Source organism: Petaurus breviceps, unplaced genomic scaffold (genome assembly GCF_028583685.1).
Source record: "Petaurus breviceps papuanus isolate PSGF00001 unplaced genomic scaffold, PetGlider_PUasm1.0 90845, whole genome shotgun sequence".
NCBI lineage: Eukaryota > Metazoa > Chordata > Mammalia > Diprotodontia > Petauridae > Petaurus > Petaurus breviceps.
Window position 1 is genome coordinate 16,163,650 of NW_027187359.1, and position 12,895 is coordinate 16,176,544.

The window sequence follows — 12,895 nt, forward strand, 5'->3', positions numbered from 1 at the left end:
GTTGATCAAAATTAGATTCACAATACGTAATACCTCTCATTGCCTTTACTTTCTGAGATTTTTTTTTAATTGGAAACAAAATAAGAGATGGTTTTGCTGTTAGGAGTTTGAGTTGTAGCCAGAAGGAAAAGAGAATGGTTCTGGTTAAAGTAAGTATAAAACCCACAATCCTGCCCCATTCTAATGAACTGCAGAGGGTAGGACAGGCTCAGAGTATCACTGTCCTAGCAATTTTGCAGAGATTAGCATGACCTTTAAAAATATGGAAACAAAAGGTTCATAATTACAACTATTGGGCATAAATCATTGACCCACATGTTGAAGACTGGATTTGTATGAGTGGAGGATCAATCAGTCAACAAGCATTTATTAACTATACACTTATTATCTCCCAGGCACTGGACTAAGCTCTGGAGATGAGAATGCAATAAGATTTTGAAAACTGACTAGTACCTTGAGATTTTTAGTCCAGAGAGACAAGTTCTCAGCCCTGAGAGCAATTTTGGATTATTACAATCTTTGAGTCAGAGGGTAGATGAGTCATGACTGGAAGTTTTAAAAGGATACATACACACAATCTTTGGTGTGGCAGCTAGGTGATACAGCAAATACAGTGCTGAGCCTTGAATCAGGAAGACTCATCTTCATGAGTTCAAATCTAACCTCAGACATTTACTAGCCCTGTGTCTGTGGGCAAGTCACCTAATTTTCTTTGCCTCAGTTTCCTCATTTGTAAAATGAGCTGTAGAAGAAAATGGCAAAACCACTCCTGTATCCTTGCCAAGAAAACCCTAAATGGGGTCACTGAAAAATGATGGAACAGCATCAATAAATACAATCTTTGAGGAAACAAACAGAAAGGAGGTGGGACTATATGAGCTGAGAATCAACAGCAATGGCCCGACCCAGAACTTAATAAGTCAAGTTAGAAAGAATTAGTGTAGGAAAAAAAAGAATGACACAAAGAAGGGAAAGAAAAAGGAAAAATAGAAAGGAGGGCTAAGCTTCTTTAGCAAAGGGGGAGGTAGAAATGGGTAGTCAGGCCTCTGTAGGCATCTTGAAACAGAGAACTCTGAAACCATTAGTGGTAATCACCTCTTTGAGGAATCAGGGAAATTCTAAGAAGTCTACTTCATCAGCTTTCCCTCCATATGCCTGTTCACTAATATGCACGGTATAATAGCCTCTGTTTACATCCTTGACCTAAGTGTTTCCCATATTCTGATTTTGTTTGAAATTTAATGAAGACAGGGGTTAGTTGGAAATATGCAAAATTTAAATTACAATGTCAAACCTCTGTCTAATTGAGGGGTCTGAGTTATTGTGATTGTATTGATAGTTTTTCAACTTAAATAAGCTTTACAACATAATAGAGAAAGGAGTCTTATGGATCTGAGAAACATTATATTGTCTCTGGGCTAAAGGTGAGCTAATTGTTGCAACAGCTCCCTGTCTTTCTGGAAATTCAATCATCCTGTTACAACTATTAGCTTGCTTGTAGTTTAGTCCCTCAGCTAGGGACAGCATGATATTTGTCTGGAAGGATTGTTGTAACCTCAACTGCATGAGGGAAATTCAGTAAATGGGCAGGTTTTGAGGAGAGATGTAAATACAGATAGTCTTCTTTGAATAACTATGTAAAAGTATTTCTCTAATGCCTTACAGAATTATAATTGATAGACCAATGAATTAGAGCTATAAATCTGAATCCTAAACCTGCTATCATGGAAATAGCACAATTTATCAGCGATATCTATTTATAAAGTACTTTAATGTTTACATTGCTCTTTCCTTACAATACCCAGTGGAATGAATAGCTTTTTTATGGTTTTATTTTTAAATCCGTACTTAATTGCATCAATGTCATGAGATTGCTGGTATTGAAAATTCTTCCACTGATATGAATCAGCAACTCTCTTATAATTTAGTTTTAGATATCTACATGGGGTAATGAAAGGTTAAATGTCTTCTCCAGAGTCACAAAGCCAGAGGTAAGACTCAAACTCAGGTCTTTCTGATTGCTGGGCTTGCCCTCTAACCACTGTGCCATACTACTACTTGGTGTAGGTAATACAAGTATTCTTGTAGTATTTTCTGTGTCTCCATCTGTCTGTTTGTCTGTCTTTTTCTCTTAGAAACAAACTGAAAGAGGTTAACTGATTTGTGCAGTCATACAGCTAGGCAGTGGCAGAACTGAGGGTCCAACCAGTGTCCTCAGAGTCTAATAACTTTACTAGTTACCAATAGATACAAAAAGAAAAAGAAACTTATTTTGGTCAAAACATCATGAAAAAAATGTTAAGTTTGGCCATGTTGAATGAATGAGATAGCTTTTATGTGTGCTAATCATAAAATGGATTGCTCTTTCCCTTTTTCAATGGCTTCTTTTTGTTGGTCAGCCATTTTAGTCGTGTCCAACTCTTCATGACTCCATTTGGGATTTGCTTGGCAAAGATCCTGGAATGGTTTGCCTTTTCTTTCTCCAGTTCACTTTAGAGACATAGAAACTGAGGCAAACAGGATCTAGTGACTTTCCCAAGGTCACACAGCTAGTTAAGTATCTGAGGTCAGATTTGAACTCAGGAAGACAAGTCTTCCTGACTCCAGGCTGGCACTCTATGCACTGCACCACCTAGTTGCCATTTTCAATGGCTACCTATTGCCTAAAGAGGAAAGTCTAAACAGTTTTCCCCTTGCCATTTAATGCCCACACCAATCTGGCCCCACCCTATATTTCTGTCTTTCTCTCTCACTATTTCCTTACAGTCAAAGTATACTATTTATAATTCATTAAACATGTCCCAAGATTTTCCACTTCTGTTTGTGTGATTCCCTCAGCCTATAAGCCTATACCTTTTCTTCCTCCCTCTTCATCTTATTTTAAGCATTACCTGTTGAAATACTAGTTATCCTTTGAGATGTCTTCATCAATTCCTTTATGAAACCTTTTCTGTACTTTCTCCTTTCCCCAACCCCACTGGATCATAGATTTAGAGTTGTAAGGGCCCTTAGAGACCAATAAGTTAGGTTCTCTCATATGATAGTTGAAAAAACTGAAGCTCAGAAGGTTTCAGTGACTTGTCCAATGTCAAGACCCCAGACTACAAATCTAGGGCTCTTTCCTCTATACCAAGTTGCCTTCACTCTGACTGAATATAGTCAATTACTCTTGGGCTTCCCTTCTAGGATCAAGGATAGTCATTCTGTTTTGTGATCACTTTAGGATCAGAAAAAGAACAGTACTAAGCATGTAGGTGAGAGCGTTAATGAGGCTTCGATCATCCCATTTCTTTGTGGGTGGTTGTTTAGTCTTGGTTTCATCCAGGGATGGGGAACCTGTTGCCTTTTAAGTCTTTGGGTGCAGGCTTTTGACTGAATCCAAGTTTTTATTGAGGGGATTTGTTCTGTGATGTTGGGATTCATTCAAAGGACCTAGAGGGTCATAGGTGGCCTCGAAGTCACAGGTTCCTCACCCCTGCTTTAGTCACTTAGCCTCTCGCTGATTTATTTAAGCCAAGGATATTGTGATAATAAGTGACATTCCAGTGGTGTTGGCAAAAATTCTTTGAGTTATACCATCAAGGCATTTTTTTTAAAGCAATTGGGGTTAAGTAACTTGCTCAAGGTTACATGGCCAGTTATTTTATGTGGGTGTTAAGTATCTGAGGCTGGAACTGATCCTGGGTCTCTTGACTCTGGGCCGGCACTCTTACTCACTGTGCCACCTGGCCACCCCTCATCAAGGCATTTTAAAGACACCAACAGACCTTAACACTGACACCACAGAATAGGTAGTATGGGGATTATAATTACTATTCCTCAAATAAGTAGTCTGAGGTTTAGTAAACTGAAGTGTGTTGTGCCCCAGATCATCTACTCCGTAGGTGGCAGAGCTGAAACTCAAACCCTGGTCTTCAGATTCCAAAGTTTAATGCTATTTCTAGAGATAGCTTGGTGGCACGGTGAATAGAGCCCTGGAATCAGGAGGAGATGAGTTCAAATCTAGCCTCAGACACTTGACACTTACTAGCTATATGATCTTGGGCAAGTAACTTAACCCCAATTGCCTTGCCTTTCCAAACAGACAAACAAACAAACTAATGCCCTTTCTACACACCATAATACCTCTTTTCCTGGTTGACTGATAGTCATGAGTGATAATAGTAGATGTTTTCAATTAAATTCAACAAATATTTATTCAGTATCCAGCATATGCAGAGCACTGTTAAGGACTGTTTGTTGATACAAAGACAAAAATTAAACAATTTCTGTCCTAAATGAGTTCCCATTCTACCAAATATGTCTAACAGAATACATTTGAAACACATTCACACACCCATACATATATAATATCAAAATGTTATTTCATAATTATAATCTATTATACATAATTATGTATATTTACAATGATTATAAAATTTCACATATACATTAAAATTTAATGTTTCCTATAATAACTTATAAATTTAATAAAAAGTTAAAGAAAAGCCTCTGGAATGAATAAGCCATTCACTGATGCTTTTAATAAGTGTATTTGAATTGGTATGGTATTTAAGTTGTGATTATTCAGTTCAAGTCAATTCAACAAAGCATTTTGGTGAGGCAATGTGGTTTAGGGGAAAGAATGCTGCACCTAGAGTCAAGAAATACTAGATTTACATTCCACCTTTGATACCTACTAACTCTGTGACCATGGGTAAGTTTTCTGAGCTTCAGGCAACTCTAGAATTTATTAAGTGTTAGGTAGAATTTCTACACTGGCCAAATTAAAAAATCTTAGTGTCATATACAAAATATTTTTCAATTATTTATTATTGTTAATAGTAATAATAACTATCCCTATTTGTATAGTATTCTGTAGCTTAGAAACTGATTGTTTTCCCCATGACAACTCTGTTATTAGGTAATATAGTTATCATTATTATCATATTATAGCAGCAAGCACCCTAGCATACCCAGTGTGGCTGCCAACTCAGGTTCCTAGATCTGCTTTTCTGAAGGAAAGCAACTCAAAATGGGTTAACAATATTACTTTAATCAATCGAACATATGTAATTTACCTAGTTCAGGGGAAAAAGTCAGCACCCTGAACTTCAGAGAATACAAACAAGTTACAAACAGAAGGTGCAAGAAGACAGAGAAACAGATCAGCAGACAGGTTTCCATCTGTCTGACCATTACATACATACCTAGTCAGTTACCAGAGAGGGAAACACCAACATCTGGGTTTTCAAGGCCAGGGGGCTCAATAGCCAGCTGCCCAGAGTCTCATCTGGTCAAATCACACAACTCCTCTCAAAGTGAGCCCCAAAGCAAAACTCAGATCAGGGTATATATAGCCTTCTCCTGGATCAGAGAATGTCACAACTCTCTTGACCCCTGTCCAATCACAAAGCAACAAGGTGTGGGCATTTCTGAAAACCAAGCCTCCTGCCACAGGCTCCGTGTGACCACATTCAGTCTATTAGGGAGCAGAGTATATTTTCAAATCAAGGAAGATTCTCACTTAAGCCTATCAAAGGGCCTAGGGGCAGGGGAGATCTTCAGATTCCCATTCCCATAACATTTGGCCCCAAGATCTTTCATGCCCATTACATGGGCAATTGATATCTGAATAAGCATTAACATCTCTTAAGTACAACTTAATCCTCACAAAATAGAGACATCACATTTGCAAGATACATAACATAACAACTCATTACGGGGCCTTAAACAAACACAAAGTACCTTGCATTATAATTCCCTCAATAAGTCCCAGTCTTAACACTGCTCCAGCCCCTGCTTCCAAGTCCTGAAGGGTGGCTGGACAACAAAACCAACAGGATGGGGTCCTTGGGGGTCCATGGCACTTCACCCCACCCACCATAGACACAAGTCCATCCTCCTCCTGGGTTCCAAACTGTGGGATGCAGCAAGAAAACACATTCAGCACTCCTGTCTCTTGCTGCATAGTCCTTATCTTGTCCAGTGGCTGAATTCTGAACTCCTGGGTTCCTCTTCCTCTCCAGGAGGCAGTTGTTCTTGGCTTCTGCCCCAATCCTGATGCAGGCAGCTCACCATTCCTGTTCTCATCTCATGGAAGTCAGCATGCAGGCAGTTCTGCCCTCCTGTCCCATGGCTCCACAGAGTCACAGCTACCACAATTGGGAAATAGTCAATTATACCAGCCTCCAAACTTTCCTTTTAGTTTGCAGATACTGTTCATGATTCCAACATAGGTTCCTAGATCTGCTTTTCAAAACCTAGATCTTGGGCAGAGTCAAGATGGCGGAGTAGAAGCAGGACCTCCGCTGGGCTCCAGCTTCCACCTTCCCTGATCTATGTAAAAAGGGGACTCTAAACAAACTTTGGAGCTGCAGAACCCACAAAATGACACAGAGAAGCTAACCTCCCACTGAGGACAGCCGAGCAGGCCAGCAGGAATTGGCCAGTGCAGTGCTCTGGGAGCTGAGCCCAGCTTCGCTCTGAGGCTTTAGCCCCAGGGTGGGCCTGACCAGCCGCTGGCCAGAGGGACTCCAGATCAGCAGCAGCTGTGGCTGTTTCCAGAATTATCAACACATAGATGCAAAGGACAAAGTGAGATGTCAGTGCAGTCTGGACTTTGGGATGAATAAGTGGGAGTGCATGGCTTTTGCCCTCGGGGTGAGAACCTGCTGAGACGCCAGCACAGCCAGCCAGCACCACGTGGTGGCTTCAGCTCCTGGTCTGCAGAGTGTAGGGGGATCAAGCACCAGTCTGAGGGATAATCGCTCTTGCTTTAACCTTCTTGGATCTGGATTGCAGTCTAGGGTGGAGGTCCTGGGGTGTATGTCCAGCTTGCCAGAGTGTGTGTAGACTTCAGAGAGGGCACCCATCTAATACCTGCAGCAGCTGAGAAAACCCCAGCGTTTGGGACAAAAGCTCCCCTGTCTGGTGGCAGAGTCATACTGTGGCAAAAAACCCAGGTGTCAAGTGACTGAGGGATGACATGACCAGGCAAAGGAAACAAAGCAGACAGAAGATTCCAACATTACACTCCAAATTTGGGGACAAAAAGGAGCAAAGCATGGAACAGGAGGAAGACAGTGAAGTCAGAACTCCTGCACCAAAAGCTTCAAAGGAAAATAAGAGCTGGTTACAGGTCATAGAGGACCTTAAGAAGCAGATAAGAGAAGTAGAGGAAAAATTGGGAAGAGAAATGAAAACAATGCAAGAAAATTATGAAATGAGAGTCAACAGACTGACCGAGGAAAATAACACTTTAAAAAATAGACTGACCCAAATGGCAAAAGAGGCTCAAAAAGGCAATGAGGAGAAGAATGCCTTAAAAAGCTGAATTTGCCAGATGGAAAAAGAATTTCAAAAGCTCAATGAGGAGAATTATTGCTTCAGAATTAGATTGGAGCAAATGGAAGCTAATGACTTTATGAGAAATCAAGATGCTGTTAAACAGATCCAAACAAATGAAAGAATAGAAGGCAATGTGAAATATCTCATGGGAAAAACCACTGACCTAGAAAATAGATCCAGGAGAGATAATTTAAAAATTATTGGACTACCTGAAAGCCATGATCAAAGTAAGAACCTAGAAATCATCCTCCAGGAAGTTCTCAAAGAAAACTGCCCTGATGTTTTAGAACCAGAGGGCAAAACAGAGGTTGAAAGAATCCACTGATCACCTCCTGAAAAAGATCCCAAAAAGAAAACTCCTAGGAATATTATAGCCAGGTTCCAGAATTCCCAGATTAAGGAGAGAATATTACAAGCAGCCAGGAAGAAACAATTTGAATATTGTGGAAACACAATCAGAAATTTGTGGAAACCTAGGATCTGGCAGCTTCTACACTGAGGGATTGGAATGTGATATTACGGAGGTCAAAGGATCTGGGATTGAAACCAAGAATCACCTATTCAGCAAAACTAAGTATCATGTTTCAGGGGAAAATCTGGTCATTCAGTGGAATAGAGGACTTTCAAGCATTCTTGATGAAAAAACCAGAGTTGAATAGAAAATTTGACATTCAGATACAAGAAGCAAGAGAAACCTGAGAAGGTAAACAGGGAAAAGAAATCATAAGGAACTTACCAAAGTTGAACTATTAACATTCCTACATGGAAAAACAATAATTGTAACTTATGAAACTCCTCAGTAGTTGAAGAGAATATACATATATATATATATATATATATATATATATATATATATATATATGAGGGTGTATGGGCATATGAATACATATGTGAATGTGTGTATATACGTTTACAGGTATACATAGATAGAGGGCACAGGACCAATTTAACAGGAAGGAATGATACTTAAAAGGTGAATTTAAGAAGTGAGAGAGGAATATAATGAGAGGAGATGGGTAGAGACAGAATGTGGTAAACTATCTCATATAGAAGAGGCAAGGGAAAATGGTTACAATGGAGGGGAAGAATAGGAAGGCAAAAGGAAAGGGGTCAACCTTATTCCCATTGAGTTTGGCTTAAGGAGGGAATGAAATACACACTAAGTAGGGTATCTCAACCTCCAGGAGAGTAGGGGGAAGGGGATGAGAGGGGGGATGATGGAAGGGAGGGCAGGCTGGGGTGGAGGGAAGTTGGAAGCACCCACTTTTGAAAAGGGATGGGCTCAAAGTAGAGAATAGAACAAGTGGGAGGTGGGATAGGAGGGAGGGAAATATGGTCAGTCTTTTACAATGTATCTACTATGTTATTGTTTTGCATTAGCCACACATGTACAACCTATACTGAACTGCTTATCTTCCCAGTAAGGGTGGGTGACAAGGGAGGAAGAAAATGAATCTGCAATTCAAAGTTTTAAAATCAAATACTCAAATACATATATATATATACACAATTATTAATAGTAATTTACATATAATTGGGAAATAAGATATACAGGCACTGGGGCATAGAGATCCACTGGAAAAGTTGAAAGGGGTATGGGAGAAAATATGGGAGAGAGCAGATTGGAGGAGGGGATATCCTGTGGGACTGCTATTTTGGGGCAGTAGGTAGGGGAAAAACTGGGAGAAAATTTGTAACTCAAAATCTGGCGGAAATGAATGCTGTAAATCAGAAGTTAATAAAGCATTTGGAAAAAAAAAATTAGCAGGATGCAAAAAAACCCAACAACCTAGATCTTGGTGATTCCCTCTCTGGTAACTGAGTAGGTATGTATGTAATGGTCAAACATCTGGAAGCCTGTCTGCTGATCTGTTTCTTTGTCTTCTTCTAACTTCTTCTTGTAACTTGTTTGTATTCTCTGAAGTTCAGGGTGCTGACGTTTTCCCCTGAACTAGGTAAATGATATATATTTGATTGATTAAAGTAAGATTATTAGCCCATTTTGAATTGCTTTCTTTTAGAAAAGCAGATCTAGGAACCTGTGTTGGCAGCCACCCTGAGTATGCTAGGGTGTTTCCTGCTATATATACCTACTTATTTGGTGAAGAAACCAAATTACAGTAAAGATGTAAGTGACCCTAGAGTACAAGTTCTTTTTGACACCAAGACCAGCATTCTTGAAACTTCCCCATCATGCCCTTGAATTACAAAGATGAAATTTAAAAACAAAGTAAAACAATTATTGCCTTTTAAAATCAATATCATTCCAAATAGGCAGTTCTAGTGATTTTATTTTCTGCTTACTCATTTGAGTATTGTTCATATACAATCTTAAATGTATATTATATTCTTTAGAGTTCTTAGAGAACAAAATATGGTAAAGATTGTTAGCATCTTAATTCTTTAATTTTTTCTTTGGTAGTTTCTTTTTCTTTTTCAGGCCCATTCCTCAATTTGTTTTGTTCTCTTCAGGTTTCCTTCTAGATGCCTAAAGTAGTGATGGCAGCATCCATTCATAAAAGTTCCAGTGCTAGGAATCAGTCTTGAAATCATTAGGTAAAGTTTTTCTTTAAAACTATTATAGATATTATAAAGTATAGCCAAATGTGTAAGGTATTATTACTATAAAATTTTATGCCTGACAAATTTAGTATTAAAGAGTGAGAACTGCAAAAGCAAATTGTAGTATAATAAAACTCACATGCCCATGAAATAACAATTTTTTGTGGGTCCCAAATAAAACTTCAAGAAGTTTGAAAATAATTTGCCACCAAAATATTTCATATTCATTTTGATAAATTCAATACCCTCCTCTAAATGTTGCTCCTGAACATTTTTGGTTTTAAAATGAGAAGTCGGTATAATTGACACAAACAATCTGGTTCTCTTAGAGTAAAAAAAGTCAGTACTTTTCTTGAGAAGAAATAAGGCATAAGAATGCACAAATCTTGACTTTCACCATGACCCATGGAGTTCTTCTTGGTTTGGTCTTTGACTTGGTAAAATCTGAGAATCTATTAGTGTCAGGGAGCAAGTCACTTGGCAAATGAAACTCGAGAAGTTCATAAAACTCAAAGAAATAGCTTTTATACTAAGGTTTCAATGGATTAGAATAAAATTTAATAAATTGTTTGGAAATTTGGAAAGATGTGCAAAAAATCTAAATCCTTTGACTCAAGCAACTATTAATACTAATCCTTCATCAATCATTCTTAGGTAATTGCTTCAATTTAGTTAAATCCTTGAAATACTATTATTCATACTTATTGGAAATAGTAGAATAAGTATAAATATGGATTTTGTGTTGCATTAATGTAGACACTGACTCATTATTCCAGAAGGTGTGGGAGTAGTACAGACATTGAGTTAAAGCCATTGATGGAAATTCCATCATGTCACAGTGGACTGCAATATTACTATAAACCATCCCAAATGGAGATCTACATGGACCAAAGTCACCCAACCTTTGCCAAGTCCCCACATCATCAAGCCTAAGAATATCTGACTTCAGAGAGATATCTGTAAGATAATATATTGGACTCCATGCTCCAATTTGGGCAAAACCAGCACAAATTGCTTTTAGGAGGGAAAATAGTTCAGAACTGTTACTTTGCTAGATATAGTCAGCCAGCAGCGGGGACTAATGAATTTGAGAATCATCACAGATATTTTATAATTGTTTCTTCCTTGTTCTATGCTCAGTAGCCCTTGGTCCACACCCAGTATGATCTGAGTGAGAAAGAAGTGATTTTTCTTATGTTGAATCAGGAAACAAAAGTATGAGAATACATAAGCCTGTGTGTGTGTGTGTGTGTTTATGTGTGTGTTTGTGTGTGTGTGTGTATGTGTGTGTGTGTGTGTGTGTGTGTGTGTGTGTGTGTGTGTGGTGGGGAGGAGGAGGGAGGAGGCAAGAGATTGCTGGGGCAAAAACAGAGAAGGGAAATAAATCTGTCTATTTGTCCTCTTCAGAAAATGTAGCAATGAAAACAAAGTTAGGTTTTTCCCTTTAATTTTTACTTATTTGTATACATGACTATATTAGTCATTTTAACCTTGCCTCCCTAAAAATAGTCATTTTACTGATATAATCACTATTATAGTATACTGTATACCAAATGAAATTATGTTGGCTATATTCTTAAGTGTCACGCCTGCATTAGGAAAAATTAAGAAAGTACAATCAAAACTATGACAAAATCTTAGCCATAAAAAGCATTTGATATAGAACAAGAGATCTCTGTGGTCTTAAGGTACCAGGCATTGTCTTTGAGAAAAGGGACAAAATAATAGTTCTTTATCTTCTTTATCTTATTTATACATGATGAATTTTTGTAAAGAACCTTGGGTCAATTGCATGAACTATGATTGAGTATTGCTTATTTGATATATTTAAAAGTTATTTTTTATTCTGTACCTTGTCTCATCAGTTTTCCTGACGTACACCTAAAAATGAAGCCTTTCTTTGACTGCTAATGGCACTCACTTCTATAATTATGGAAATGGTCTTCCTCTTGCTGAAAATGTCTCTAGTTCTTTGACAACGGCTTAAGAACAATGGGGTCAAGTACACTTGGGAAAGCAGCGACATTGGATGAACTGTTGAGTACATGCATCGAAATGTTTGGTAGGAGCCTCCTCACTTCATTTCACACAGAAGTGTCTCATTGGCATTGTCATAAAACTAGAAGAGTGGGGCTTATTCAGTTTGACAGGGAATACTAGGGAAATGGCAGATTAAAAAAAGTAGCATTATGGGTACTAGGCAGGATTTTTCTCTATTGATAACATGCAGTGGGTATGGAAGAAAGAGAAGGAGATGAGGAAAATACAAGAGTACTTTTTGAAACTTTTATTTCTGTTTTACAGATGACAGGGGAGAACTGAGCAACAGTTATTTGCCAAGAATCGTTCTTTTGATGCACCGATGGTATCTATCATCCACTGAGCTGGCGGGAAAACTTCTTTCAATATATCTTTGCCAACTATTGTGTCTTTCTCACTAGGCTTTGGCAGTATGACAAATACATTATAAATGATACATTTGGGCATTGACTATGTCTAACTAACACAAAGAAGTCATGATTAAAACAGAAAACTTTAGTCAGCCATCCAGCTGCTTTGCGTATACACTTGGATGTTCAATCCAAACAAGACAACTGGGTAATGGACTGAATTTGTTTGCTTTTTTCATCTGGTTGGTTTAGCTCTAGGTTTACTTAGGATTAACATGTAAAACGGTGAAGTGATGAAACAATAGCTAAATTTATGACTTGTCCTACCTTGTACTTAAATGTATTATTGTTTGCAAAGAGGGAATGCCATTTTCCATTGATTCCAGAAAATAACCCTTAAGGATCATGTTTAGGGGAAAGGAAGTAGGGTATATAAATGAGTGTATAAACACACACATATTCTTACACACACACACACACACACACACAATGTACTTTCCATGTTACGCTCTTTATTCATATATTCTTGATTTTACACCTAATTTATATATTATTGTGTGTGTGTGTGTATGGGACAGAGAATAAGAGAAAGTGTGTGTGTGTGTGTGTGTGTG

General features: G+C 38.3%; 1 protein-coding gene across 3 annotated transcripts in view; it reads left to right on the forward strand.

Moving 5' to 3' along the window:
• The window catches only part of RASGRP3 (RAS guanyl releasing protein 3), a 130,837-nt gene that overhangs the window by 42,545 nt on the left and 75,397 nt on the right, over positions 1-12,895 (forward strand). For 2 of the 3 annotated variants that reach the window (XM_069072186.1, XM_069072187.1), the window contains exon 1: positions 12,220-12,298. Coding sequence is in view for 1 of the 3 variants with exons in the window: in XM_069072188.1 (XP_068928289.1) it covers positions 11,884-11,953; positions 12,196-12,298 (173 nt within the window). In the remaining 2 variants the exon portion in view is untranslated. Of the gene's footprint in view, positions 1-9,801; positions 9,886-11,756; positions 11,954-12,195; positions 12,299-12,895 lie in introns of those variants that run through there. The other variant, XM_069072188.1, reaches the window with a different exon arrangement.